This window comes from Phacochoerus africanus, chromosome 9, assembly GCF_016906955.1.
Source record: "Phacochoerus africanus isolate WHEZ1 chromosome 9, ROS_Pafr_v1, whole genome shotgun sequence".
Taxonomy (NCBI): Eukaryota; Metazoa; Chordata; class Mammalia; order Artiodactyla; family Suidae; genus Phacochoerus; species Phacochoerus africanus.
This window is the reverse complement of record NC_062552.1, coordinates 82,352,247-82,377,939: the sequence shown is the minus strand read 5'-3', so window position 1 is coordinate 82,377,939 and position 25,693 is coordinate 82,352,247. Positions and strand designations below refer to the sequence as shown.

General features: G+C 37.4%; 3 protein-coding genes across 3 annotated transcripts; 1 reads left to right on the top strand and 2 right to left on the bottom strand.

Annotated features, from left to right (window-relative positions):
- Window positions 1-688: 688 nt before the first annotated feature.
- Window positions 689-5,397, top strand: LOC125136435 (olfactory receptor 11H12-like). Its single transcript, XM_047797241.1, has 2 exons — window positions 689-1,457; window positions 5,381-5,397. Exons 1-2 carry the CDS (start codon window positions 689-691, stop codon window positions 5,395-5,397), a joined length of 786 nt encoding a protein of 261 aa, XP_047653197.1.
- A 4,950-nt stretch (window positions 5,398-10,347) lies between these two features.
- LOC125136736 (olfactory receptor 11H6-like) lies at window positions 10,348-11,319 on the bottom strand. Its single transcript, XM_047797528.1, has one exon. It carries the CDS (start codon window positions 11,314-11,316, stop codon window positions 10,348-10,350), a length of 969 nt encoding a protein of 322 aa, XP_047653484.1. The 5' UTR covers window positions 11,317-11,319.
- Window positions 11,320-24,473: 13,154 nt separating this feature from the next.
- LOC125136735 (olfactory receptor 11G2-like) lies at window positions 24,474-25,481 on the bottom strand. The gene has a single exon (XM_047797527.1). The coding sequence runs from the start codon at window positions 25,479-25,481 to the stop codon at window positions 24,474-24,476; it is 1,008 nt and encodes a 335-aa protein (XP_047653483.1).
- Window positions 25,482-25,693: the final 212 nt, after the last annotated feature.

Sequence of the window (25,693 nt, the reverse complement as noted above, 5' to 3'; positions counted from 1 at the left end):
AAAATTACTGTTGTGATTTGTCCTATCATGTTGTTGCTGTGTGAGTGGCAGCACCACAATATATGTTGAGGAATGCTAAAATCCAGTCCATATTCTATACTGGCTCTCCATAAAGCTTCCAAAATATAAACACAATCTAAGCAAAACCAGCTTCCTTGCTGTGCAAGTGAGGCTCCAAGGTAAATCCCTTTAGCTCTCTTCCAATCCAATTTAAACTCTCTCTATATAGAGATCCTAGTCTGTGATGTATTGTTTGAGGTTGCTTTCAACAAAAGATACTTGATTTAAACTCCAAAAGTGCAGGGGCTTTGCTTTTTTATTCACGGCCTTTCTCTGTCTCCTAGGACAGTGCCTGGCAATAATATGTGCAAAATAAATGTTTATCGAATAAATGAGGAAGGCAAGGAGACACAGAGGGAAGACCAGCTCACTTTTCCAAAGGGAAGATGGTAATGTCACAAATCTAAATTGTGGAAAATCAACATATCTCCCTTTGCCCGGAAGAAGAAAAACAGTGTAAATATTCCAGTGGTTCTGTCGGTCACTTCCACAGGTCAGACTGATGAGGACCGTGGAGTCTAATATCTCTGGGTCTGTGAGTGAGTTCATTCTTCTGGGCTTTCCCTGTCGCAGAGACATCCAGATCCTCCTCTTTGTACTCTTCTCCGTCATCTACCTCCTGATCATCATGGGGAACACATCTGTCATCTGTGCTGTGTGGTCAAGCTGGAAACTCCACACACCCATGTACATCTTCCTGGCCAACTTCTCCTTCCTGGAAATCTGCTATGTCAGTTCCGATGTGCCCCAAATGTTAGCCAACATCCTCTCCCAGAGCGAGAGCATCTCCTATGTTGGCTGCCTGCTCCAGTTCTACTTCTTCTTTTCTATGTGTGCTGCTGAATGCTTATTTCTGTCAGTGATGGCTTTTGATCGATTTCTTGCCATATGTAGACCTTTGCATTATCCCACCATAATGACCCATCGCCTGTGTGCTTGGTTAGTGGTCTTCTGCTGGGCTGGTGGCTTTCTCTGGTTACTGACCCCTTTGATTCTAATATCTCAGGTGCCTTTCTGTGGTCCAAATACCATTGATCATTTCCTGTGTGATCTAGGACCTTTGCTGGCATTGTCCTGTGCTCCAGTATCTGGAACTACCCTGATCTGTGGTATCATGAGCTCTCTCATCATCTTTCTCACCTTCCTATACATTCTTGGCACTTACTACTCCATCCTAAGTGTGGTGCTACAGATGCCCTCAGGCTCAGGAAGGCATAAGGCTTTCTCTACTTGTGCCTCCCACCTTGCTGTGGTGTCTCTGTTCTACGGCTCAATCATGATGATGTATGTTAGCCCAGGTTCTGGGGACCATCCTGGGATGCAGAAGTTTGTGACCTTGTTTTATGCTTTGGCGACACCATTCTTTAATCCCCTGATCTACAACTTCCGGAACAAAGGTGTGGAGGAAGCACTAAAGAAAATTTTGAATGTGTTATTTTGGGAAATCTTTAAAGGCTTCAAAAGTCACATTTAATATAAGGCATCATTAATATTTAGGAGGATGCAAGATCCCAGGTGAATGAGATCATGTTTTTTCCCTTTAATGTTTCAGTTACTTTTATTTCTAGTGTTTTTTTAATTGAAATAATAGATTTAGAATGTTGTGTTAGTTTCAGATATATAGCAAAGTGATTCATATATATATATATATGTAATTCAGAAATATATGTATTATTTTAATATTCTTTCCCAATATGTTATTACAAGATATTGAGTATAGTTCCATGTGCCATACAGAGGGACCGTACTGTTTATTTTATATATAGTAGTGTGTGTCTTTTAATCCCAAACTCCTAATTTGTCCCTCTTCCCTTTCCCCTTTGGTAACCATATGTTTGTTTTCTATGTCTGTGAGTCTATTTCTGTTTTGTACATAAGTTCATTTGTATCATTTTTTTTAGATTCCATGAGTGAAATCATATGATATTTGTCTTTCTCTGTGTAACTTCACTTAGTATGATAATCTCCAAGTCCATCCATGTTGCAAGTGTCATCATTTCATTCTTTTTTTATAGCTGAGTAGTAGTCTATTGTATGTATATATATCACATATTTTTATCCATTCATCTGTTGTTGGACATTTCATTTGATTCCATGTCTTGGCTACTGTAAATAGTGCTCTATGAACATGGAGGTACCTGTACCTATTAAAATTAGAGTTTTTCTCTTTTTTTGGATTCCAGGAGTGGAATTGCTGAATCATATGGTAACTCTGTTTTTCGTTTTTAGGTTTTTTTTTTTTCTTTTTTGGCCATATCCAAGGCTTATGGAAGTTCCTGGCCCAGGGATTGAATCTGAGCTGCAGCCTCTACCACAGCTGCGGCAACACTGGATCCTTAACCCACTGCTCTAGGCAGATATTGAACTGGCAATAGGATGGAGACGAGCTGGATCATTAATCCACAGCGCCACAGTGGGAATTCCCTATTTTTAGTTTCTAAAGGAATCTCTATACTGTTCTCCATACTGGCTGCACCAATTTGCATTCCTACCAACAATGTAGGAGGGTTCCCTTTTCTCCAAACCCTCTCTGAATAGTAGTCTATTGTATGTATATACAATATATACATAAAAATGTCCATCAACAGATGAATGGATAAAAAAGTATGTGATATTATTTGTAGGCTTTTTGATGATGGCTATTCTTACCCATGTGAGGTGATACCTTGTTGTGGTTTAGATTTGCATTTCTCTAATAATCAGTGATGTTGAGCATCTTTTCATGTGCCTGTTGGACATCTGCATGTCTTCTTTGGAGACGTGTCTATTTAGACCTTCTGCCTATATTTTGATTGGGCTGTTTGATTTTTTGATATTGAGCTATATGAGCTGTTTGTATATTTTGGAAATCAATCCCTCATCCGTTGTATTGTTTGCAAATATTTTCTCCCATTCTATAGGTTTTTGTTTAGTTTATGGTTTCTTTTGAAGTATAAAGGTTTTTAAGTTTTATTAGGCCTCATTTATGAAAATTTGCTTTTATTTCTCTTTCTCTAGGAAATGGATTCAAAAAAATATTGCTGTGATTTTTGACAAAGAGTGTTCTGCTTGTGTCCTCCTCTAGGGAGTTTATAGTAGCTGGTCTTACATTTAGGTCTTTATCCCTTCATTTTATTTTATTTTCCTATATCAGGAAGATGATTTTTAAAAATTCATTAGACCCAGTGCTTTAAGTCTTAGGAAGTTATTACTCCTGCTCCAGATATGTCTGTACTTTAGATATACTCTATTTTGAAATCCAACTTAATAAGAGTTTTGCACATTTCTTTGTAATTGAGTTTCTAGTTTCTCTTTTGGTTTTCACTACATACTGCTTGATGTATTTCACCATCCTCAAATTCTGCCTTCATCAAACCCAGTTCTTTCTTAGAGCATAGCAAATGTTGAATGTGTTGCAAACATGTAGTTAAACAACAATCCTTCAGATAACCAGGTTTTTAAACAAAATCCTCAACATCAGAGACAATTTAACAGCATTACTTTTGTATATTCCATATTTCCAAGTGTTGTTTTAGGCACCAACAATGGTCCTCAGTAAAATCCTGTTGTCTTGATGGACTGTTCACTTTTGGCCAATGCTGTCACTTTAGGAGGTAGGTCCACATCTTCTATATGCTGCCATCTGAAGTTTAGTTACTAATCTATGTAAGCCAAGGAGCTACAGACTTTGTTGGATCACTACCACCCAGGCCTAAATTGCACTTATTTTCATGTAGTTCTCTGTACATTTCTTGGTGTCACTCAGAGATAATTTCTATTCTCTAATTTCTTGTTTTCTAGAATAGTAATTTAATTTATAATATTGAACTTCACGAAGAAATCTTAGGCTAAAACTTTGTTCTAGGAAAACTTCAGCACTAACTTTACTTTCAAACCTAGTCAAACATCTGCAAACTCCTGCTGGATATTTTTACATGAAGATGCATTTCAAATTTAAATGTCTAATCCTAAATTTTTAATCTTTTAAATTAGCTCTCACCATCCTTATCTGTTAATGCTCCACTTATCTGTAACTTGAACCTTACAACCTTAACATTTATAATTCCTCACCTTCTTATATCCAATTCTGTGGCATCTTTTCTGTAGTCCTTTGTCATCCTTACTCAACATTTCTCATCATTTTTGTCCCTGTCCTAGCATTCCTTACCTGGGAAGGCATAATAATTTGACAAATAAGCTCTCTCTCTCTGAAATCTCCATGTCAAATTCCAGAAGCCTTTTCTTTTTTAAAATGATTTTTAGTTTTTCCATTATAGCTTGTTTACAGTGTTCTGTCAGTTTCTACTGTACAGCAGAGTGACCCAGTCACACATATATATAGATTCTTTTTCTCACATTATCCTCCATCATCAGAACCATTTTCTTAAACCTCCTTTCCATCAGCCCTCACACTTATTTCCTCTCTACTTACACAGACTTTGGGGACAATTCCCAAATTCCTTCCTCCCTCCCTTCCTTCTTTCCTTCCTTCTTTATTATTATTTTTTTTGGATACCTACCACTATATATATGTGTTCAAACCCGGTAGAATGTACAACTCAATGTGTCAGTGTAAGTTCAGTTGTAACAAATGCACCACTCTGTTGATCTTGGGAGAGGCTACGCATGTGTAGTAAGGGGACTCATGGGAAATTGCAGTGACCCTCAAACAACTGCTCTAAAAAATAAATTCTAAAACTATAGATATGGATATATCATTATGTAGTTAGGGGCTTAATGTTTTCCTCACGTAATAATAAATCTGAAAGCAGACTATCCATAGCCACTGCTCTGGGCTGGATTTGTGACATTTATCCTTTACATCCTCATCCTCATATTTGTTACCATGGTTGCAAGAAGGTTCTAAACATCCAGATGTTTCCCTGTTCCAGGCTCGAGGAGCATGAAGCAGAAATTCCTGCTTTGGGAAAGCCAAAAACCTTCCCAGAAACCCGGTTTTTGTCTCATTGGCCAGACCTATATCACATAGCCAATCTAGATGCAAGGGAGGCAGAAGAAACAATGCATTGCTATTGTGAACAAAGTCAGGATTCTTTTACTGGGGAAAAGGGGGATGCATTTTGGGTGCGCAATAGTAGTCTCTGCCACAGAAAGACCTGGAGAGTTTTCTGCAGTCACCTTAGATGTAATGAAACTTGCACAGCTGCTAACACTGACCTTTGACAAGTATGAAAAAGCTGAAGAAGAAAAGCATACAAACTTTCAAGAAATGTTCACATTTATAAACCTAACGAAAGACAAATAGGACTGAAAACTTGACTAACCACTTGAAATTAATTTTTGTTGATTATAAAAATGTTTTTGTAAATAGTTGCTATAGCTAAATTGGAATTATAACAAGTTCTTCTTGGGATCAGAATAGTATTGTACAAAAAGCATTTGACTCTAAAAGGCCACCTGTGAGTTCAATGGTGAGGAAAAGAATTTGGAAGAGAAAAGACTAAAGAGAAAAAGCTGTTTGAGACCTAGTTTTCTGTGACTGCTTTCTAAAAGGTGTCTCTAATTTAAACATCTTACCCCAAGGAATATATAAATACATTTGTCCCTCTATATTCACAGGTTCTGCATCAGTGGATTCCACCAACTGGGGATCAAAAATATTCAGGAAAAAAAGTCCAGAAGGTTTCAAAAAGCAAAACTTGAATTTGCTATGTGCAGGCACTATTTGTATAGCATATACATTGTGTTTACAACACATAGCATTTACATTATATGGTATTATAAATTACCTAGAGATGATTTAAACTCATGGGAGGATGTGCTTAGGTTATATGCAAATACTGTGCCATTTTATATAAAGAATTGAACATCCTCAGAGTTTAGTATCTGTGGGGGTTGCTGGAATTTTCTCATTCCTGATTCTTTTACAGTCACAGATAAGAGTAAAGACATCACCTTGGGGGAGGACCAGTGAGTGGTATACTTTGAGAATTCTGGGGAAGTGGATCCTTGGAACAAAAATAGTATTTGTTGGTATTAAGAAGAAGGTAGAAATGACAGGCTTGATAGCTTATCTCAGAAATAGCTAACAGTTTCTGTCCACTGTCTTATTTGTTAAAAGATGAAAATCTCTCTCATGATTTTGACATTATATATTCATATTTAAGTGCATCTCATGCAGAAAAGTTAGATTTGATTAGCAGTACCTCAAGTTTTCAGTGAAGGTGGTTGTTTCCATGTGAAAACCTGGAAGGAATTAAAATGTGAAGATTTATGTATGTATGTATATTACATGGGTATATAAATGTACCAGCGAAATCTGCTTTATTGTCTCATAAAAGAATAGGACTAACCTAGATGTGAATTGTATACATTAGCCAGAATTTCTTATCCTATCTCAGGAAAATGGCTTGAAGTAGGTCCACTGAAATAAAAGATAGGAATATACACTTAAAAATTGACAAACATCCAAGTGGAGATTATAAGAAGGCATATGTATATGGAAGTCTAGAGGTATGAGATGAGATTGGAAGTGGAGACAAAAGCTTGGGGATTAATAACATATTAATGATATTCAAGGTGATTAGATTCTTTGAGATCCTTCTAAATCAGTGCTAATAGAGATATAATGTGAGACACAAATATGAACCATGTATATAATTTCAAATATTCTAATAGCCACATAAACAAAGATAAAAGGAAATAGGTGAAATTAATTTTAATAATATATTTTGTTTGACTCAATTTGTCTAAAATAATGTTATTTCAACATATATCAACATAAACATTATTAATGAAATATTTACATTCTTTTATTACACTAAGTCTTCAAAGTTGGTATATAAATTGACACTTATTACCCTTCTCAATTAGCACTAGTCACCTTTCAAGTGGTCATAGCCACATGTGGGTCGCGGCTATTGTATTGGGCGGAACAAGTATATGTAGAGAATTCTGAGGACTAAAGATAGACCTCAAGAAATGTTGAGGTTCAACATATAAGTCGGTTGTCTTTATTTTTCAGAATAAAGTTTCTTTGCTTAGAAGGAACAACAAAATCCTTTTATTTCACCAATTTTCCTAACTTAAACCCTGATTTTGGTGGCAAAAGGACCCACTGCGTACATTGAGTCACACATATATGCACTGCCTCCTGGGAAAGAGTCTTTCCTGAAGAATTGTGTTTTCAGCTTCATTGTCCTAATTTTTTCTAGACTGACAGAAGTCCCTGAAGAAGCTAGATTTCTTTTATTTTTTTTCTGCCCAGTATCTCAGTAGAGGCTTGGAGCTTATCTTTGTATAACTGGAGTTTTTATTGCCAGACACTGCTTTTTAGGGGAGACTAGGGCATGGGTAGAAGAGTCAGTCAGTTGTAGAACAGCACTTAAGTATAATCTGATTTATATACTCATGCAAAACCCATAATTTATATTTTTATATATAAAAGCCCAGAAAAAGTTCTAGAAGTATACCCACCAAACTGAACATATTTCTGTAGAGACAAGTAGGTGTGTAGAGGTATGGCAATATGAGGATCTTCATTATTTTGTACTGTTCTGTTTTTTACAATGAAAATTGTTCACTATAAAAACATGTTACTTGTAAATTTTTAAAAATATAGGGAAAATAGAATATAATTCATCCCAGTGTAGCTAACCAAGACCTGGTTATCCAAAATTCTATGTATATAACATTTAGGCCAAAACAAAAAATATTTTATTTAAATAATTTTATATATGAATATCTTTCTTAGACACTATACTAACCTAGATGTAAATGGGGATCTTGGTTATTTAGTTATTTGTGGTCCATTGACACCAAACCTAAAAAATTTGGCTCAAGTGAAAGAGTAAGTAAAGAATCTTCCTCCTCACCAGTTCTAAGAAAGGGGAGTGGGCAGCTTTAGATTTCACTGCAGCTAATGTAGACTTTCCCAGATAATGGACAATTTCCTTCCCTTTAGCTGAACTTCTGTCTCTCAGAACTTCACATAGGGTAGTAATAACTTGTAAGCATCATACTATGTTCTAACAACACTCATCATGAGATAGACAAGCCTTCAACTACCCAAGGAAAGTTCGTTTCCCTTTTCTCATCCCACTTCTTCACTGCTGTTGCATAGGTGGATCATTTAGTTGAGTCCTACCCCATGGAATTTCCAGAGGGAACATCACCCAGGCATATTACAGGGGAGTCAAAATGCATGTGTTGTTACTAGTTGGTGTTTTATTTTTGCTGCCCAGTATCTCAGTAGAGGCTTGGAGCTTATCTTTGTATAACTGGAGTTTTTATTGCTAGGTATTAGCTCTTCCAGCCTTTACTGCAGTTACAGTATAGGGATATACTCTACCAATTCTACCAAAAAGATACAGCTATTCCAGACTTTAATTCAGGACAGTGGTGCAAGAAGCAGAAGTGGGTTGGCAAGGGGATAGCAATGTTTAAATATTGGCAAGAAAATAACAAAGAAGCAGGTAGCACAGTGATTGCAGGGAAGACACATTCCTAGCATAGAATTGGCAGTGACATCTGGTGGCTCATGACAGTGGGCATGGCTGTAATGATTGTGATTTTTCATCAGACAGATTCCACAGGGCGGTTTGCACATTGATCTTTGAATCTGAGCCTTAACTCAGATCTGTGACATTCCTGGTATCTCATCAGTAAATCTTCACCATTGCCATGTTTAATCAACCAGAGTCAGCTTCTGTTGTATGCAAGGAAGAATCCTATTAATATTACATCATTGTACATTTACTTTAAATAGGTGCAGTCTCAGTGATCTGTGGAGAACAAGGGGAAACTAACCCTTCTGGATGGGTAGGTCAGAATTTTACTCTGGTTTCACAATGGTCTAGAAACTTCATTACTTAGCATATTCTATTACAGGAAATATCCCCCAAAGCCAAAATAGCTTAGAAGAGAGCTTTAAGGTGTCTATTTATAGAGAAACTTGAGTTAAGCTCTGGTCTGGATTGGATATTGTCAGTCAAATCACTAGTTTTTTCTTCGATATATAGGAGACAACTTCACAAACCAATCCTTTCCCCAGAAAAGGAAATTTTGTGCTATAGTTTAAAATAAGATATATAATATTGAACATATAAAACTTAATGTTATAAACTAGTGTTACCTCAATGAAATTTTTTAATTAAAAAATTAAAATGTGAACATTTTAGAGTACAGACAGATGATCAGCTCAAGTAAATAGTTTATATTAAGTGCTAACTACCTTTAGGTAGCTTAAGGTTTGTTGGCAGAACCTATTTTCTGGTTTCTCATGTCTATTTTCTGGAACCATAAATCTCTACTAAAAATTGGAAGGTCTAGAAACCCAGGTTTGAGTAAGGAATACTTAATGGTTTGGCAAATGTGAATGTGTGCATGTCTTTCTCTGTATCCTCTTCAAAGTTAGACTGAGAATTTTCCTTAAGAAGAAGCCATATCATTTCCCATTTTCATCTGCTGCACACCATGGACACCTTACCAGCTTGGTAGTAAGGAAACACAAAGGAAACGACATTACTTTGGGTTGTGATGATCATTGTACAGCTATAAATGTAATAAAATTCATTGATTTAAAAAAAGACATTACAGTTTTAGTGACAGTTATTGGGTCTTTGATCTTATAGATAAAGCAGTTGAATTTTTGTGAGTATAGTGAATAGGTGCTATATCTCATTAGAGAAACACCTATAATTGGAAAGGAAAAAATAGTTGATAAATTTGAAACACATAAAACAGTATTAGGATAAAAACCATTAATTTAACATTAGTTTTAGGACTTCAGAAAGTCTCCAGAACAGAGAAATGATACATTGATGAATAAAAAGTCTACAGAACTTTCCTACAATGGACCTTTAGGCTATTTGCTTATGAGATAGGATGAGGGGTTTGTGTGTGTGTGTGTTTGTGTGTGTGTGTATGCAGTGAATCATACTTTTATGAGAGTAAGGAAGGAATCAAACACTCAGACATATTCAGAAAATAGCTTTTTAAATTTTTTTTAATTTTAATTTTTTGTCTTTTTGTCATTTCTTGGGCCATTCTCACGGCATATGGAGGTTCCCAGGCTAGGGGTCTAATCGGAGCTGTAGCTGCTGGCCCAGGCCAGAGCCACAGCAATGCAGCATCCGAGCCACATCTTCGACCTATACCACAGCTCATGGCAACACCGGATCCTTAACCCACTGAGCAAGGCCAGGGATCGAACTTGCAACCCCACGGTTCCTCGTCAGATTCATTAACCACTGTTCCACGATGGGAACTCTGCTTTTTTTTTTTTTTTTAATGAGAGAAATTCTGTATTCCTGAGAGAATACAGATATAATGATGTAAATTTTTATGTCATTTCTCTGTATTTTTAAGAATTTCTTTTGATGATGCACCCAGGACTTTCTTTAGTGCATCTTTCATATCTTTGTTCCTAAGGCTGTAGATCAGAGGATTAAAGAATGGGGTTGCCATGCAGTAAAATAAGGTTACAAATTTCTGTGTCCCAGGATGGGTCCTGGAGCCTGGACTCACGTACATTACCATGACTGAGCCATAGAACAGTGAAACCACCAAGAAATGGGAGGCACATGTAGAAAAAGCTTTGTTCCTGCCTGAGCCAGCTGGAACCCGAAGTACAGCTCGCAAAACCAAGGTGTAGGACCCAAGAATGTAGAGAAAGGTGACAAAGATGATAAGAGAGCTTACAGTAGCACACGTTAGAGTAGTTTTGGGAACTGGGGCACAGGACAGTGCCAGCAATGGTCCCAGGTCACAGAAAAAATGGTCAATGATGTTAGGGCCACAGAAGGGCACCCGAGACATGAGAATTGCAGGCATCAGTATAGATAGAAAGCCACCAGCCCAGCAGAAAACCACTAATCGGGCACAGAGATGATGAGTCATGATAGTGGGGTAATGCAGAGGTCGACAGATGGCAAGGAACCTATCAAAAGACATCACAGACAGAAAGTAACCCTCAGCAGCACACATGGAGAAGAAGAAGTAGAACTGGAGCAGACAGCCAGCATAGGAGATGCTCTTGGTCTGGGAGATGATGTTGGCCAACATTTTGGGCACGTCAGAACTGACATAGCAGATTTCTAGGAAGGAGAAGTTAGCCAGGAGGGTGTACATGGGTGTGTGGAGTTTCCGGCTTGACCACACGGCACAGATAATGGATGTGTTCCCCAGGAGGGTGAGAAGGTAGATGAGGGAGAACATGACAAAGAGGAGGATCTGGATGTCTCTGCGGCAGGGGAAGCCCAGGAGAATGAACTCACTCACAGACCCAGAGATATTATTGGCTTCTGAGACACTCATTCTTCTGATCTATGAAGGGAATGAGCAATGGGACCATTATATTTGACATTTCCTCCTTCTTGAAAAGTTATTTTTATTTCCTTTGACTCATATACACTCCTTTAATTTATGTTTGTGAAAGGGCTCCATATAGTTTCGAAATCAATAACTCATCTTCCAAGGATTAGGCTTAGCCCAGTGTGATCAGAGTTCTAAGAACCCGTTTGAACATGTTTATGCTCCCACAGCCCCCATTGTAACAGTTCCCATTTTTCAGAGTATTTATTTCACTGACATCGTATAAAATAGAGTCCAAATTGTTTTTTTCTGTTTGCATTTAAATTCTTCCTTGATGTATAGTTTCATAATACACACTGTCATATATACATCTAATTTCTCCTTGTTGCAAAGAAAATTTTGTTTAGAATTAGAATTTTGAAAAATTCTAAGAAAAATCAAAATTTAAATATAAAGTTGGATTAGGTCAGTACAAAGAGTTCCTTACCACATTGTCAGTAACATATCTTCATGAGAGGTGTCCTGGATAACTCTGTTAACTGAAGTGGAGTGCTAAAGCAACTGCCACAAATTCCACTCTAGCAAGAACCAATTAGCATATTATACCTGGTATTTAACTTCTACTTGCTGGGAGACAGCTAATTTGATAACATAGAAAAAGGATCTTATTTGTCTTCACTCTTTGTCAGGAGATCCTTACTCTCAAATAGAAAAATAGTGACATTCCCCTTGTGGCTCAGCTATCCATGAGGATGTGGGTTCGATCTCTGGCCATGCTCAGTGGGTTAAAGGATCTGGCATTGCAGTGAGGTGGTAGTGTAAGTTGCAGATGTGGATTGAATCAGATGTTGCTGTGGCTGTGGTGTAGCCGGGACTCTGATTCGACCTCTGGCCTGGGAACTTCCATATGCCACAGGTGCAGCCCTAAAAAAAAATAAAAACCAAAAACCAAAACAAAACAAAAAAATAGAAAAATAGCAAGAGGCAGAGGTCTCTTAGCTCAAAGGGCTTCAAAAGTATATCAGACAATTCTCCAAAGAAGACATACAGATGGCCAAGAAACACATGAAAAGATGTTCAATGTCACTCATTAATAGAGAGATGCAAATCAAAACCACTGAGGTACCACCTTACCCCAGCCAGGATTGCCATCATCCAAAAGTCTACAAACAATAAGTGCTGGAGAGGGTGTGAAGAAAAAGGAATCCTGTTATACTGTTGGTGGGATTGTAAATTGGTGCAACCACTGTGGAAAGCAGTATGGAAATTCCTCAGAAAACTAAACATAGAACTACCATTTGATCCAGCAATCCCACTCCTTGGCATCTATCCAGAGAAAACCATGACTCGCAAAGACACATGTACTCCAATGTTCATTGCAGGACTATTTACAATAGCCAAGACATGGATACAACCTAAATGTCCATCGACAGAGGAGTGGATCCAGAAGATGTGGTACATATACACAATGGAATTACTCAGCCATTAAAAAGAATGAAATACCAGCATTTTTTGGCAACATGGATGGACCTAGAAACTATCATGCTAAGTGAAGTCAGCCAAACAATGAGACACCAACATCCAATGCTTTCACTGACACATGGAATCTGAAAAATGAGCAGGCTGAACTTCTTTGCAGAACAGATGCTGACTCACAGACATTGAAAAACTTATGGTCTCCAGAGGAGACAGTTTGGAGGGTGGGGGAATAAGGCCTGGGTTGTGGGACGGAAATCCTGTGAAATCAGATTGTTATGATCATTATACAACTACAGACGTGATAAATTCATTTGAGTAATAAAAAAGTATATTATGCACATATTATGGCTTTCCCTCCTTGAATCAAATTCCTATTTATAATAAAGAAGTATTTTAACAAGGCTACTAATTAAAGCTGAGTATCATACCATTTTGCCTTACTCCTCTTTGATCTGTCCTGTGTCCTGATTCTTGGCACATTTTATGATAGGAATCCACTTTTGGACACTTTCTTTAAAAAACATTTGACTTCTAAGACAGTAAGCATAACAGCAACCACTGTTATGTAATAAACATTGTGACTGTCACTTAACATTCATCATCTCATTAAATTCCACTCCTCTCTACGCTCCAGTTCTCTAGAGCCTTAAAAAGACGCTTTCACATTTCTAAACATAGCACTGAGTTTTATTGTTCCTCTAAGCAGCAATTCTAAAACCCAACCTTTTTTTTTCTGTACAACTTCCAGTTATGTATATATTAGCTCTGTTCCTTATGTATATTTAATTTCTTCATATGCAACTTGCTTTTATTAAATTTCCACTTGTGCATGAGGAGGACTGGTGTCAGGAAAGAGCTGTGTTAGGGCCTGAGGCCATATACCACAGGAAAAGATTATTTACATAATTCTCAGAGTCTTCTCTCTCTAGTTTACATCAAGTACATCACCTAAGATGGTGAGGTAGGTGTCTTCCAGGCTAGCAGTTTCCATCAAATGCCAAAGAGAGATCAAGTGTGAAAAGATTTGTGTTCATTCAGAAAGACCAACCAAACATGGTGCCGTAGACTGGTGAGTTGAAATGGGAAACTATAAGCCATAAATTCAAAATTAGGTGCTCATTGGAGGAGTTTTTGACTGGATATTCAGTGACCAGAAAAGATGGTATGATGCAAGAAAGCAGAACTAGACAACCGAAGTTTTTATTATTTGATATTTAGCTAAAGTGTATATAGTAAGAACCACCACATTCTTTAGTGTGATGATAATTTTACTTAGTTGAACTGACTGCTGCGGTTAAGACTGCATGTAAACAGGGCCAAGAAACGTGATAAAGAACAGGAGTGGAAGGGAAGGAGTGTTTCAGGGGGCTTATATGTTAATGATAAATCTCCTTTTCACTTTTAGTTAGCATCAGTGTAAACTCACCTTAGAATCAAGGTGAGAATAGGAGCCCTTGAGAAGTAGCCTTTGATGTTTTGAAGGTGGCTCTTGAATGAGCAGGTGTCAATCAAAATTTGAAGTAGGAGAAAAGAAAATATCACACAAAGAAAAAGAGAAAGAAGTGGAAGATTTTTCTTTCAAATCTTATCTTTTGTTGTTGTTGTTGTTGTTGTTGTTGCTATTTCTTGGGCCGCTCCCGCGGCATATGGAGGTTCCCAGGCTAGGGGTCGAATCGGAGCTGTAGCCTCCAGCCTACGCCAGAACCACAGCAACGTGGGATCCGAGCCGCGTCTGCAACCTACACCACAGCTCATGACAACGCCGGATGGCTAACCCTCCGAGCAAGGGCAGGGATGGAACCCGAAACCTCACGGTTCCTAGTCGGATTCGTTAACCACTGCGCCACGACGGGAACTCCCAAATCTTATCCTTAATACAACTTGGAATCTTGTGAATGTCCTTCCTTCCTTTCCCAGCTCAGGGGCAGCCTTCTTGGTCTTTGACGGTCCCTCTGATCCTGCCTCACTGTTCTAAAAGTTCAACATACCAGGTGTCCTTCTCTCCCTGCCTTGGGTCACTGTGAGTTCTTCCTGGGACTACATATTGACTTTTCCTTTCACTGTAAATATTACTGTTCAATCTTAATTATAGCTAATGAAAATAAACACCCATTACTTACAAATGTTTTATCTCCTTTGAAGTGGTAAGAAGCTCACTGGCTTCTGTCATCTTGTTATCTGAAAGATAATGCAAAACAGAGATGTGTTCAGATTTTCCTGTTGGGTTTTTTAAACAACTATATTCTGGATAGACATTTGAGATGCCCCGTGAGGAAGAATGAAACCTTTGTTAAAAAATATGTTATTTTACAAACGACTTCATCTATAATGTAAAATATAGAAAGAAATACAAAAGAGCATGCACAGCCCTCTTTTTGTAGCAATAACACACACAGTGGACATTGCAGCAGGCAGTCAAGGGGCTACCATCTGAGCCCTCTTAGAGATTGTAGGTGTGCAGAATTTGGGGTTCCTGATGATACTCTGCCAGAGTTTGATCTTCACAAAGGATCCTCTTTAGCTGCAGAAAAGAGTAAAGTGGCAAGAAACTCTCCTTTCTATTTATTATGCATCCCTTTCTGGCCACATATTGTCCCTGGAGACCAACCCCTCAGGAACAGCAGGGACAGTCACAGTGCATCACTCAATCCCCAAGTGCATTTTACTGTCAGTGATAAGCACAAAGGTGAAAAGGCCTCCCTGAATTTGTTAGTGAGACTGTCACCTAGTAATGGCCCCTCTGATTTGCTGACACCTCCAGACAACCTCTGGATTTAAAACATCAGCTCCAGGAGTTCCTGTTGTGGCTCAGTGGATTAAGAACCTGACTATTATCCATGAGGATGTGGGTTTGATCCTTGGCCTCACTCAGTGGGTTAAGGATTCAGCATTGGTGTGAGCTGTGGTGTAGGTCACAGACATGGCTCAGATCTGATGTTGCTGTGGCTGTGGCATAGGCTGGCAGCTTAAGCTCCGATTCAACCCCTAGCCTGGGAACTTCCATGTGCCGTGATTGTGGCCCTAAAAAATAAAAATAAAAAAGTAAATGAATCATTCTATTAAAAAAAAAAAACTTTTGGAGTTGATATAGGTAGTGCTTAGTTTCATTATGCTGCTTTTGTTCTTTGCAAACATGCCCTATACATTATATAATTAATTTTTAAATGAAAGTGAATTTAATTAATTTTTCCTGCAGTGTTAATTCCCTTTTCCCCTTTTTAAAAAAATAAAATTCAGTGAACTTTATTGTATTTATAGTTGTGCAACTATCAGCACATCCTAATTTTAGAACATTTCCATCCCAAACCTCCAGTCTATCCCTCCCCGACAACCTGTCTCCTTTGGTAACCATAAGTTTTTCAAACTCTATGAGTCTCTATCTGTTCTACAAATAAGTTCATTGCATCCTTTTTTTAGATTCCACATATAAGTGATAACATATGATGTTTGTGTCTCACTGTCTGACTAACTTTACTTAGCATGATGATTTCTAGATCCATCCGTGTTGCTGCAAATAGTATTATTTCATTCGTTTTTATGGCTGAGTAATATTCCACTGTGTATATGTACTACATATTCTTTATCCATTCCTCTGTCAGTGGACATTTAGATTGCTTCCATATCTTGGTATATAGTGTTACAGTGAACATTGGTGTACACGTATCTTTTTGAGTCATGGTTTTCTCCTGATAGATGCCCAGGAGTAGGATTGTTGGATCATATGGTAATTCTATTTTTAGTGTTTTGAGGAATCTCCATACTGTTTTCCTTAGTGGTTGCACTAATTTACATTTCCACTAACAGTGCAGGAGGGTTCCCTTTTATCCACACCCTCTCTAGCATTTATTGCTTGTAGACTTTTTGATGATGCCCATTCTGGCTGGTATAATGTGGTACCTCATAGTAGTTTTTATTTGTATTTCTCTAATAATTAGTGACGTTGACATCTTTTCTTTTTTTTTTTTGCCATCCATTTGTGTTCTTTGGAGAATTGTCTGTTTAGATCTTCTGCCAAATTTTTGATGGGGTTAATTTTTTTGGTATTGAGCTGTAGGAGGTATTTATAAATTTCAGAGATTAATCCCTTGTCAGTCGTTTCAGTTGCAAATGTTTTCTCCCATTCCATGGGTTGTCTTTTTGTTTCATTTAGGGTTTCCTATGCTGTGCAGAAACTTAATTTTCATTAGGTCCCATTTGTTTATTTTTGCTTTTATTGTCATTACTCTGGGAAGTGGATCTGAGAAGATACTGCTGTTGAAGATTTTGAGAATTTTCTGGGATTTTGAGAGGCTCACATGCATCCTTAATGTGACTGTTAATCTCAGGGTGAGAAGTAGAATCCCTGACTCAATAATTTGGGCAGAAACAGAATTTTAATAGGCTTGGAGGCAGGCATCTGGCATTGGCTCAGGGAGATCCTGGATTATGTGAAAAATACCTCAGTTCTACTCATAGCTTTCCTCACTCCCTCTACTATTGCATCTACATTCATATTTTTTTTTTATGAGAAGTGTTTTGTGATTTTTTTCCCTCTTGAGTTCTCTCAAAATGTTGATTCATTTAAAAAAATCTTTAAATTATGGAAGTTAGACTATATATCATTATCGAGAACCTAAAAAATCAGAACAAAAAAGGATATAACATTAACATTTGATGTATATCTTTCTCTATGTTTACATTAAAAGTGGATCATATCATACATGTTGTTGTTTTGGAATATACTTTTTAAAGTGTACAAACTAGAGTGAATCTGTTGCTATTTTAGTTGCTACATTCCAACTAGCAGGGAGTAAGAATGCTCATTTTTCTCACATTTCTCAAACACACACACAGAGGCTATTATAATTCTTTTTGCAAATTACCATTATGAATATTTTAAAGTAATAAGTCATTATTTTAATGTGTGTTTATTTAATTAATTAGCAATTAGATTGAATGTAAAATATTTTATGGCTCATTTTGCCTTTCTTTCCCTTTCTTCCCATTTATGTATATCAGTCATTTGCTGTTCATGTGTTCATTTTTCTTGATTTGCAGTAATTATTTATATTTTATAAATACTCATTTTTACCATTTTGGCATTTGCCTGTTCAGTATATATAGTAATTTTTTAAACCAATCAAAGTTATTTTTTATTTAATCATATTTATCAGTCTTTCTCCTAATGGTTTATACTTTGATTTTGTGCTTTGGAATATATTCACACTTTGAGAATATATATTGATAATATGTAAGATGTAGAACTGAAATGTCTGTTTTTGTGAATAGAAAATGTGGATAGCTATTAAAAGGGAAGCATACATAACCTGTTTCCAGGGTGAGTGGCAGTTTCAGAAAGGATAATCATCACTTCTCTATTAAGGAAGGAGTTGATGTAATCAATTTACCATCAAGTGGCCTGCTGCTTCTTCTCGGTTAAGATCATGTTGATGGCTCAGCATCAATTTCTACTGCTGGCTGCCTGGTCATTTGTAGATAGTTAGGTAACTAGTTAGATAACTACGTCAATCTTGGTAGAGGCTCATGTTTTGGTCTCATGCATAATCTCAGCCCTACCATTATGTGAACATATTGTGGAAACACTGGGATGACAATGATAAAAGCTACCTGATGTGCAATATGAATCATTCTATTCACTTGGTTTTCATCCACTGCAGTGGGCATTGGTATGAAATGCTAAGATTTGCACACTTTGTGTCAATTCCCATAGTTCTATCCACATTCCTCTTTCTTCTCTGATGTTTTCTTTTTTCTTTTATAAAGTTTTTTTTTATTTAATGATTTTTATTTTTTTCCATTATAGCTGGTTTACACTGTTCTGTCAACTTTTTACTGTACAGCAAGGTGACCCAGTCACACATATACATATACACTCCTTTTTCTCACATTATCATGCTCCATCATAAGTGACTATATATAGTTCCCAGTGCTATAGAGCAGGATATCATTGCTTATCCAATCCAAAGGCAGTTGTTTGTATCTATTAACCCCAAATCCCCAGTCCATCCCACTCCCTCCCCTTCCCCTTTGGCAACTACAAGTCTGTTCTCCATGTCCATGATTTTCTTCTCTGTGGAAAGGTTCATTTGTGCCATATATTAGATTCCAGATATAACTGACATCATATGGTGTTTGTCTTTCTCTTTCTGACTTACTTCACTCAGTATGAAAATCTCTAGTTCCATGCATGTTGCTGTAAATGGCATTATTTTGTTCTTTTTTATGGCTGAGTAGTATTCCATTGTGTGTGTGTGTGTGTGTGTGTGTGTGTGTGTGTGTATCTCACATCTTAATCCATTCCTCTGTTGATGGACATTTGGGTTGTTTCCATGTCTTGGCTGTGTGAATAGTGCTGCAATGAACATATGGGTGCATGTGTCTTTTTCAAGGTTAGTTTTGTCTGGATACATGCCCAAGAGTAGGATTTCTGAGTCATGTGGTAGTTTTATGTATAATTCTCTAGGGTACCTCCATATTGTTCTCCATAGTTGTTGTACCAACTTACATTCCCACCAAGAGTGCAGGAGGGTTCCCTTTTCTACACAACCCCTCTAGCACTTGTTGTTTGTGGACTTATTAATGATGGCCATTCTGAATGGTGTGAGGTGGGACCTCATAGTAGTTTTGATTTGCATTTCTCTAATAATCAGTGACGTTGAGCATTTTTTCATGTGTTTGTTGGCCATCTGTATATCTTCCTTGGAGAAATGTCTATTCAGGTCTTTTGCCCATTTTTCCATTGGATTATTGGCTTTTTTGGTGTTGAGTTGTATAAATTGTTTGTATATTTGAGAGATTAAGCCCTTGTTGGTTGCATCATTTGAGATGATTTTCTCCCATTCTGTAAGTTGTCTTCTTTTTTTTTATGGTTTCCTTTGCTATGAGAAACTTGTCAGTTTAAGTCCTATTGGTTTATTTTTGCTTTTGTTTCTGTTGCCTTGGAAGGCTGATCTGAGAAAACATTTGTAAGTTTGATATAAGAGAATATTTTGCCTATGTTCTCTTCCAGGAGTTTGATGGTGTCTTGTCTTACATTTAAGTCTTTCAGCCATTTTGAGTTTTTTTGGTGCATGGTGTGAGGGTGAGTTCCAGTTTCATTGATTTACATGCAGCTGTCCAGGTTTCCTAGCAACAGTTGCTGAAAAGACTGTCTTCCCATTTTATGTTCTTGCCTCCTTTGTTGAAGATTAATTGACCATAGGTGTCTGGGTTTATTTCTGGGTTCTCTCTTCTGTTCCATTGGTCTGTGTGTCCGTTTTGGTACCAGCAGTACACTATCTTGATGCCTGTGGCTTTGTAATATTGCCTGAAGTCTGGGAGAGTTATGTCCCCTGCTTGGTTTTTTGTTCCTCAGGATTGCTTTGGCAATTCTAGGTCTTTTGTGGTTCCATATAAATTTTTGGATTGTTTGTTCCAGTTTAGTGAAAACTGTCATGGGAAATTTGATAGGTATTGCATTGGATGTGTAGATTGCTTTGAGTAGTATGGCCATGTTTACACTATTAATTTTTCCAACCCAGGAGCGTGGGATATCTTTCCATCTTCGAATCCTCTCCTCTCTGATTTTCTCTCTTCTTTCTTCCAAATCCCCGCCTGACCAGAAAAAGCATTTGTTATAGCCCAAGAGTTCATGACTGTCCTTACCTTAGTGTTCTTTGTTTTGTTTTTACATCACACAAATGAAAAAGTAAGTTTACGTTTTTCATTTCTGCATACTAAAAGAACTTGTCCTAAACATCAGGATATAGTCAGCTTCTGAGTTAGGCTGGATGTAGCAACCATCTATTTCTGGCTTATATGGGTATATGAGTCAACTCTTCCCTGAAATCAGGACTGAGTTTCTTCTTTCTTAATTTACCAGTTGTTAGGAATCCATTATGAGACCATAGGTATAAACTAAGGAAGAGGTGTTTGTGCAGCAGAAATAGGTGATGTGTCCTTTGAATTTGCCTGGATACACTAATGTACCATTTCTGATGCACCACGAATTGCTGCTGTTTTTACCTGAATTTATGACTTTGGTAGATATGACAGTAACCTGCACATCATGGAAAGCTTTGTTTGCATTGCCACCTGATTTCTCAAAGTTAGATGTGCAGGTCTTTTTCCCAATGTAAATCAAGATATCCTTTGCAAATGGTAAATAGTTCTATGTAATAAAAAGTGTGACCTTATTCAAGGAATTAAAGGATGTGCTGTAACAGTCTAATGATGCTTATCACATCATACTATTATCTACATATACTGCTGCTCAGCAGGGGAACATGAAGAGCAGCCTGTGGAGATTTCTTTTTGCTCTTGGTCCCACTAAAAGTCAATATCATTCCAAGTCAACCACTTGATAAATGTATCATAGCAGTAGTCCACAAATTTGGTTGTTACCAAAATGGAAACCGTGGTGGGGGGTAGGAGGGATTAATCAGAAGTTTGGGATTAACATATACACACTACTATACATAAAATAGATAACACTACTGTATAGCACAGGGAAGTCTACTCAATATTCTGTAATAACCTATATGAGAAAAAGGAATGGTTATATGTATATGTATAACTGATTCCCTTTGCTGTACTCCTGAAACCAATACAAAACTGTAAGTCAGCTACACTCTAATAAAAGTAAAAACCCCAACCCCTCCCAAACCCAAGCAAAAACAAACAAATTCAGTTTTATCGACATCTCAAATATCCCACCAAATCCTGTGCCTCTTTCTTAGTAGCAGGGTTGCAAAGTATAGCAACTTATCCTTTATTTTAGAGATGTGCTCTGACATGATAATTTGTCTGCCAGAGTTTACACTTCTTTCTTAAATAAGTCAAGAAATAAAAAGCTTGGGTTGGTAGGGATGTGTGGACTGGGGGTTTGGGATGGAAATGTTCTAAAATTAGGTTGTGCTGATGGTTGTACAGTTAAAAATATAATAAATTCCAATGAATTAAAAAAAAGAAATTATGGACCACCTTTGAAATAATGAAACTGAGTTAAAAAAGGAAATAAAAGAGTTCATAATTCGACGGCTCTTATAATTCATTGTCTCTATCCTATTTAAATGCTAGAGCTATTGCATAGATAGTACTTTTCCTTCTACTTGTGACTTCTTCCAGCTTTTCAGAGTTGAAAATCTTAGTGACAGAGATTCTCTTCTATACTAGGGGTTATCACCATGTGACTTACTCCTTGCACTGGAGATCCCGCTATCTCTCCAGGATCTTGGAGTGTGATTTGTGGTGCCACTTATATACCAGTTGTGTTCACAAGAACTCTCATGAAAGCAGAGCTATATAGGGAATTGGGTGCAGATGTTACATATAAGGTGATCTTAGAGAGCAAGAAGGAGTAGAGAGAGTAAAAGAGGGAGAGGGAAAGCCACTGTAGAAGAAGACTGGATTTCAAGGCCTCTGAAACACATAGGGAATAGGCAGATGTTTTATGCATTTATCCATCTGTACTGATCCCAAAACATTTCAGGGCTGCACTTATGTACAGGCTGTGGAGCTCTGGTGACTTCTGAGAACCTCTGAGGCAGAAATTTGAAAGCTGTGTGGTGCTTTTCCAGGGGAACACTGTTACTCTGAATTAAAATGCATGTGGAACTATTCAGTACAACTGCAGCTGAAAAAGAAGCTAACCAACAGCATTTTCTACAATAAACTTCTGGTTCCATTATCATTTAGTAGTTGTGGGATATTTGGGAAATCCCTGAACCTCACTAGAACTGTTAGTTTTCAAAATTTTTTTTTAGCATGGAATTGATTATAACTTGCTCCAGAGGGTTGTATATAATAAAGTGACTCTTCTCAAAACATTTAGTGAAATAATAATCTCATGAGGTGATTTTGGAGAAAAGGAAGTTATCCTGTCAAAGTTGGATAAAGTTGCATTCCAATGTATGTATTTTGGAGATTCATAATGCTTATAATGTCTTGAAGACTTCATGAATTTGCTTAATTTGGCATAACCCATTACTTGCTTTATTTAAATATGGCACTTAACAAAATTGAGCAGGCATTTTTTCCTTTTCCTATTAACTTCACATGGATTTTTCCTAGAAACACATATTGGAAAACTTGGAGATTTTTATATACTTGGTTTATTTCAGTGATTCAGTTGATAAATGCTTAGAAATTATAGTACATGTTAATTGAAATAAATGAAGTAGGCTGCAAGGCTGATTTCTGTACCTGAGGAAGTAAGAATTTATTTTATGGTTTAGACAGAATGTAACTTTTTGATAGTAGTGTAGGGAAGTTTCTGAGGGAAATTGTGAAGACAAGAAATTGTCTATTGAGTAAGATAGATTATCGCTTGTATCCTTAAAAATAGTTCATCTAAAACAAATGAGACAAATTCAGAGTTCGTATTTTATCACTAAAAAGATAGATTTCATTCCATTTTAAGTGGCAGCAACCTGAAATATGGGGTAGAAGTCTTCCTGATATGGAAAGTCTGAGATGCAAAGAGCCTGATTAATTATTACCTCAAAGTTGGTAACAAATGCAGAAACCACACACATTTAGAAACAATAGTACCTTTTAATCACCACATTTTCATCTCTTTCCCCTATCTGTCAGTAAAGGTAGATGACTGTAGGATGAACAAGCCATAAGTACCCAGAGGGAAATCATAATTAAAATACTCAGGAAAACATCAGCATATTATATCTATGTTAAAGATGTTTTGGATGATGTTCTTAAGGTTTTTTGCTTATGTAAATAATTAATCCAGGCAGTTGTTCAGCCATTCAGTCCACTTTGCTACTATGAAGTAGGGTAAAGAAAACTTTCCTTCTGTTATTGAACTCCCAGAAATCCTGTCCCTCCATGTGCAGACAACCTCAAATCCATGGTTCTTTCTTAAAGAAAGTCCAATTATAATTGTACTTTACTTTGTGGAAAAGGTGACTCTCTGAAGGCTGTAAATGTAGCTCTGTAAATTGTGTTTTATTTTCCTCTTGCGTTATGTTACATTTTATAGAGTCATCTTTAAAAAATAGGTAGCTAATGGTAAAAATACAATTTATAATCAAACCTACAGTTGTAATTATATATTCTAAAGAAGAGAAGATTGTTGGAGACATTTTGGATAACACTTAAATATGTCAGATGGCAAAATACTGAAACAAAATATGGTCCTAAAACCTGTCAATTGATATTGGATTTGCAGCAAAGGAGTTAAGTTCTGACTAATGCCTGGCCCTTTACATTTATCATCTATCTTAGTCCTATGTAAATAACCTCTAAATTCCTAACTCTTATTTTGGGTACTTTCTGACTCACAGCTTCACATCCAGCTAAGGTTATTTGTTTCTTTACAATCCTTAGAGTAAAAACATGTATCAGAGTGGAAGATCACACCTACAAGGCTGGATGACTTTCATACCGAAATTCTTCGTTTTAGTCAGTAATTACCAGTCAAGGAGAATCTTCTTATAGTGTTAATCTCAAAACAAGTTTATGACCTATATAACATCCTTATATGTTTTTCCAATTCTGAAATACAAAGCAGATTTATACTTCTCTTGATGAACTCAGGTATAATGAAAAGTTCAATTTTCTTAAGACAACTTCATTTCTTAACTAAGGCTAATCCATCATGTAGTGAATGATTTTTATGATGATTATTGGTTTTATCATAACAATTCCCTTGCAATATCATTACATTTTCTAGAAAACTATCTTGCTCATATCTTATTAAGGTAGGTTGTGTTGGTACTTGATTCACTATGACTTCTGATTAATGTTTTATGAACAGATATTTCACTCCCAAAGACTTTCTTTAGGACAGCCTTCATCTCCTTGTTCCAGAGGCTATAAATTAGGGGATTGCATAAAGGTGTTACCACAGAATAAAATAAAGTCACAAGTTTTTGCATTTCCACTGGGTGTTCTGATCCAGGGCTAACATACATCACCATAACAGAGCCAAAAAAGAGGATTACCACAGCCAGATGAGAAGCACAAGTGGAGAAAGCCTTGCACTTGCTCGCTGCCGAGGGCATCCTTAGCACAGCCAGAATCACCAGAGCATAGGAGCAGAGGATGAAGAGAAAGGTGCCAGTCATGAAAATGGTATTGAAAGTAGAGTAAATGAATTGCGTGGTGGTGTCTTCAGAACAGGACAGCATCATCAGTGGGACAGGATCACACATGAAATGGTTGATGACATTTGGGCCACAATAGGGCAACTGAGAAATGAGAACGACCGGGGTTAGGAAGAGGATGAACCCACAGGACCACCCAAAGACGATGAGGCCAGTGCACAGTTGTTTTGTCATGATGCGTGGGTAGTGCAGAGGACGGCAGATGGCAAGGTACCTGTCAAAGGCCATGATGCAAAGGTAGAAGCCCTCATCACACCCGAAAGAGAAGAAGAAATAGAACTGTGCAAAACAGCTCACAAAGGAGATGGACTTGCTTGTGGACAGGAAGTTGGCCGACATGTTAGGGACAGTCGTGGTGACATAACATATTTCCAGGAGAGAGAAGTTCCCCAAGAGGATGTACATGGGGGTGTGAAGGCGCCGATCCCACCGCACAGCGCAGACAATGGCTGTGTTCCCCATCAGGGTCAGGGTGTAGGCTACTGAGAAGAGCCCGAAGTAGAGGAGCTGCATTTGTGGGTGTGAGGGGAAGCGGAGGAGGATAAAATGGCTAACGGTGTGGGTGGTTTCTCTGCTGGACACATTCATTATTCTGGAAGACATGGAGATGATGATACTGCACTTCAGTGGAGTGTGCTGATTCTTCCTGAAAACACCTAATGTCTTTATCTTTTATAAGTTGTTAACAGACTTTTCCTTAAGCGACTATAACTATGACATTCACGATCCAGACCCTGAGCACATATTATTTAACTCACAATAGGAGTTCCCGTTGTGGCGCAGTGGTCAACGAATCTGAC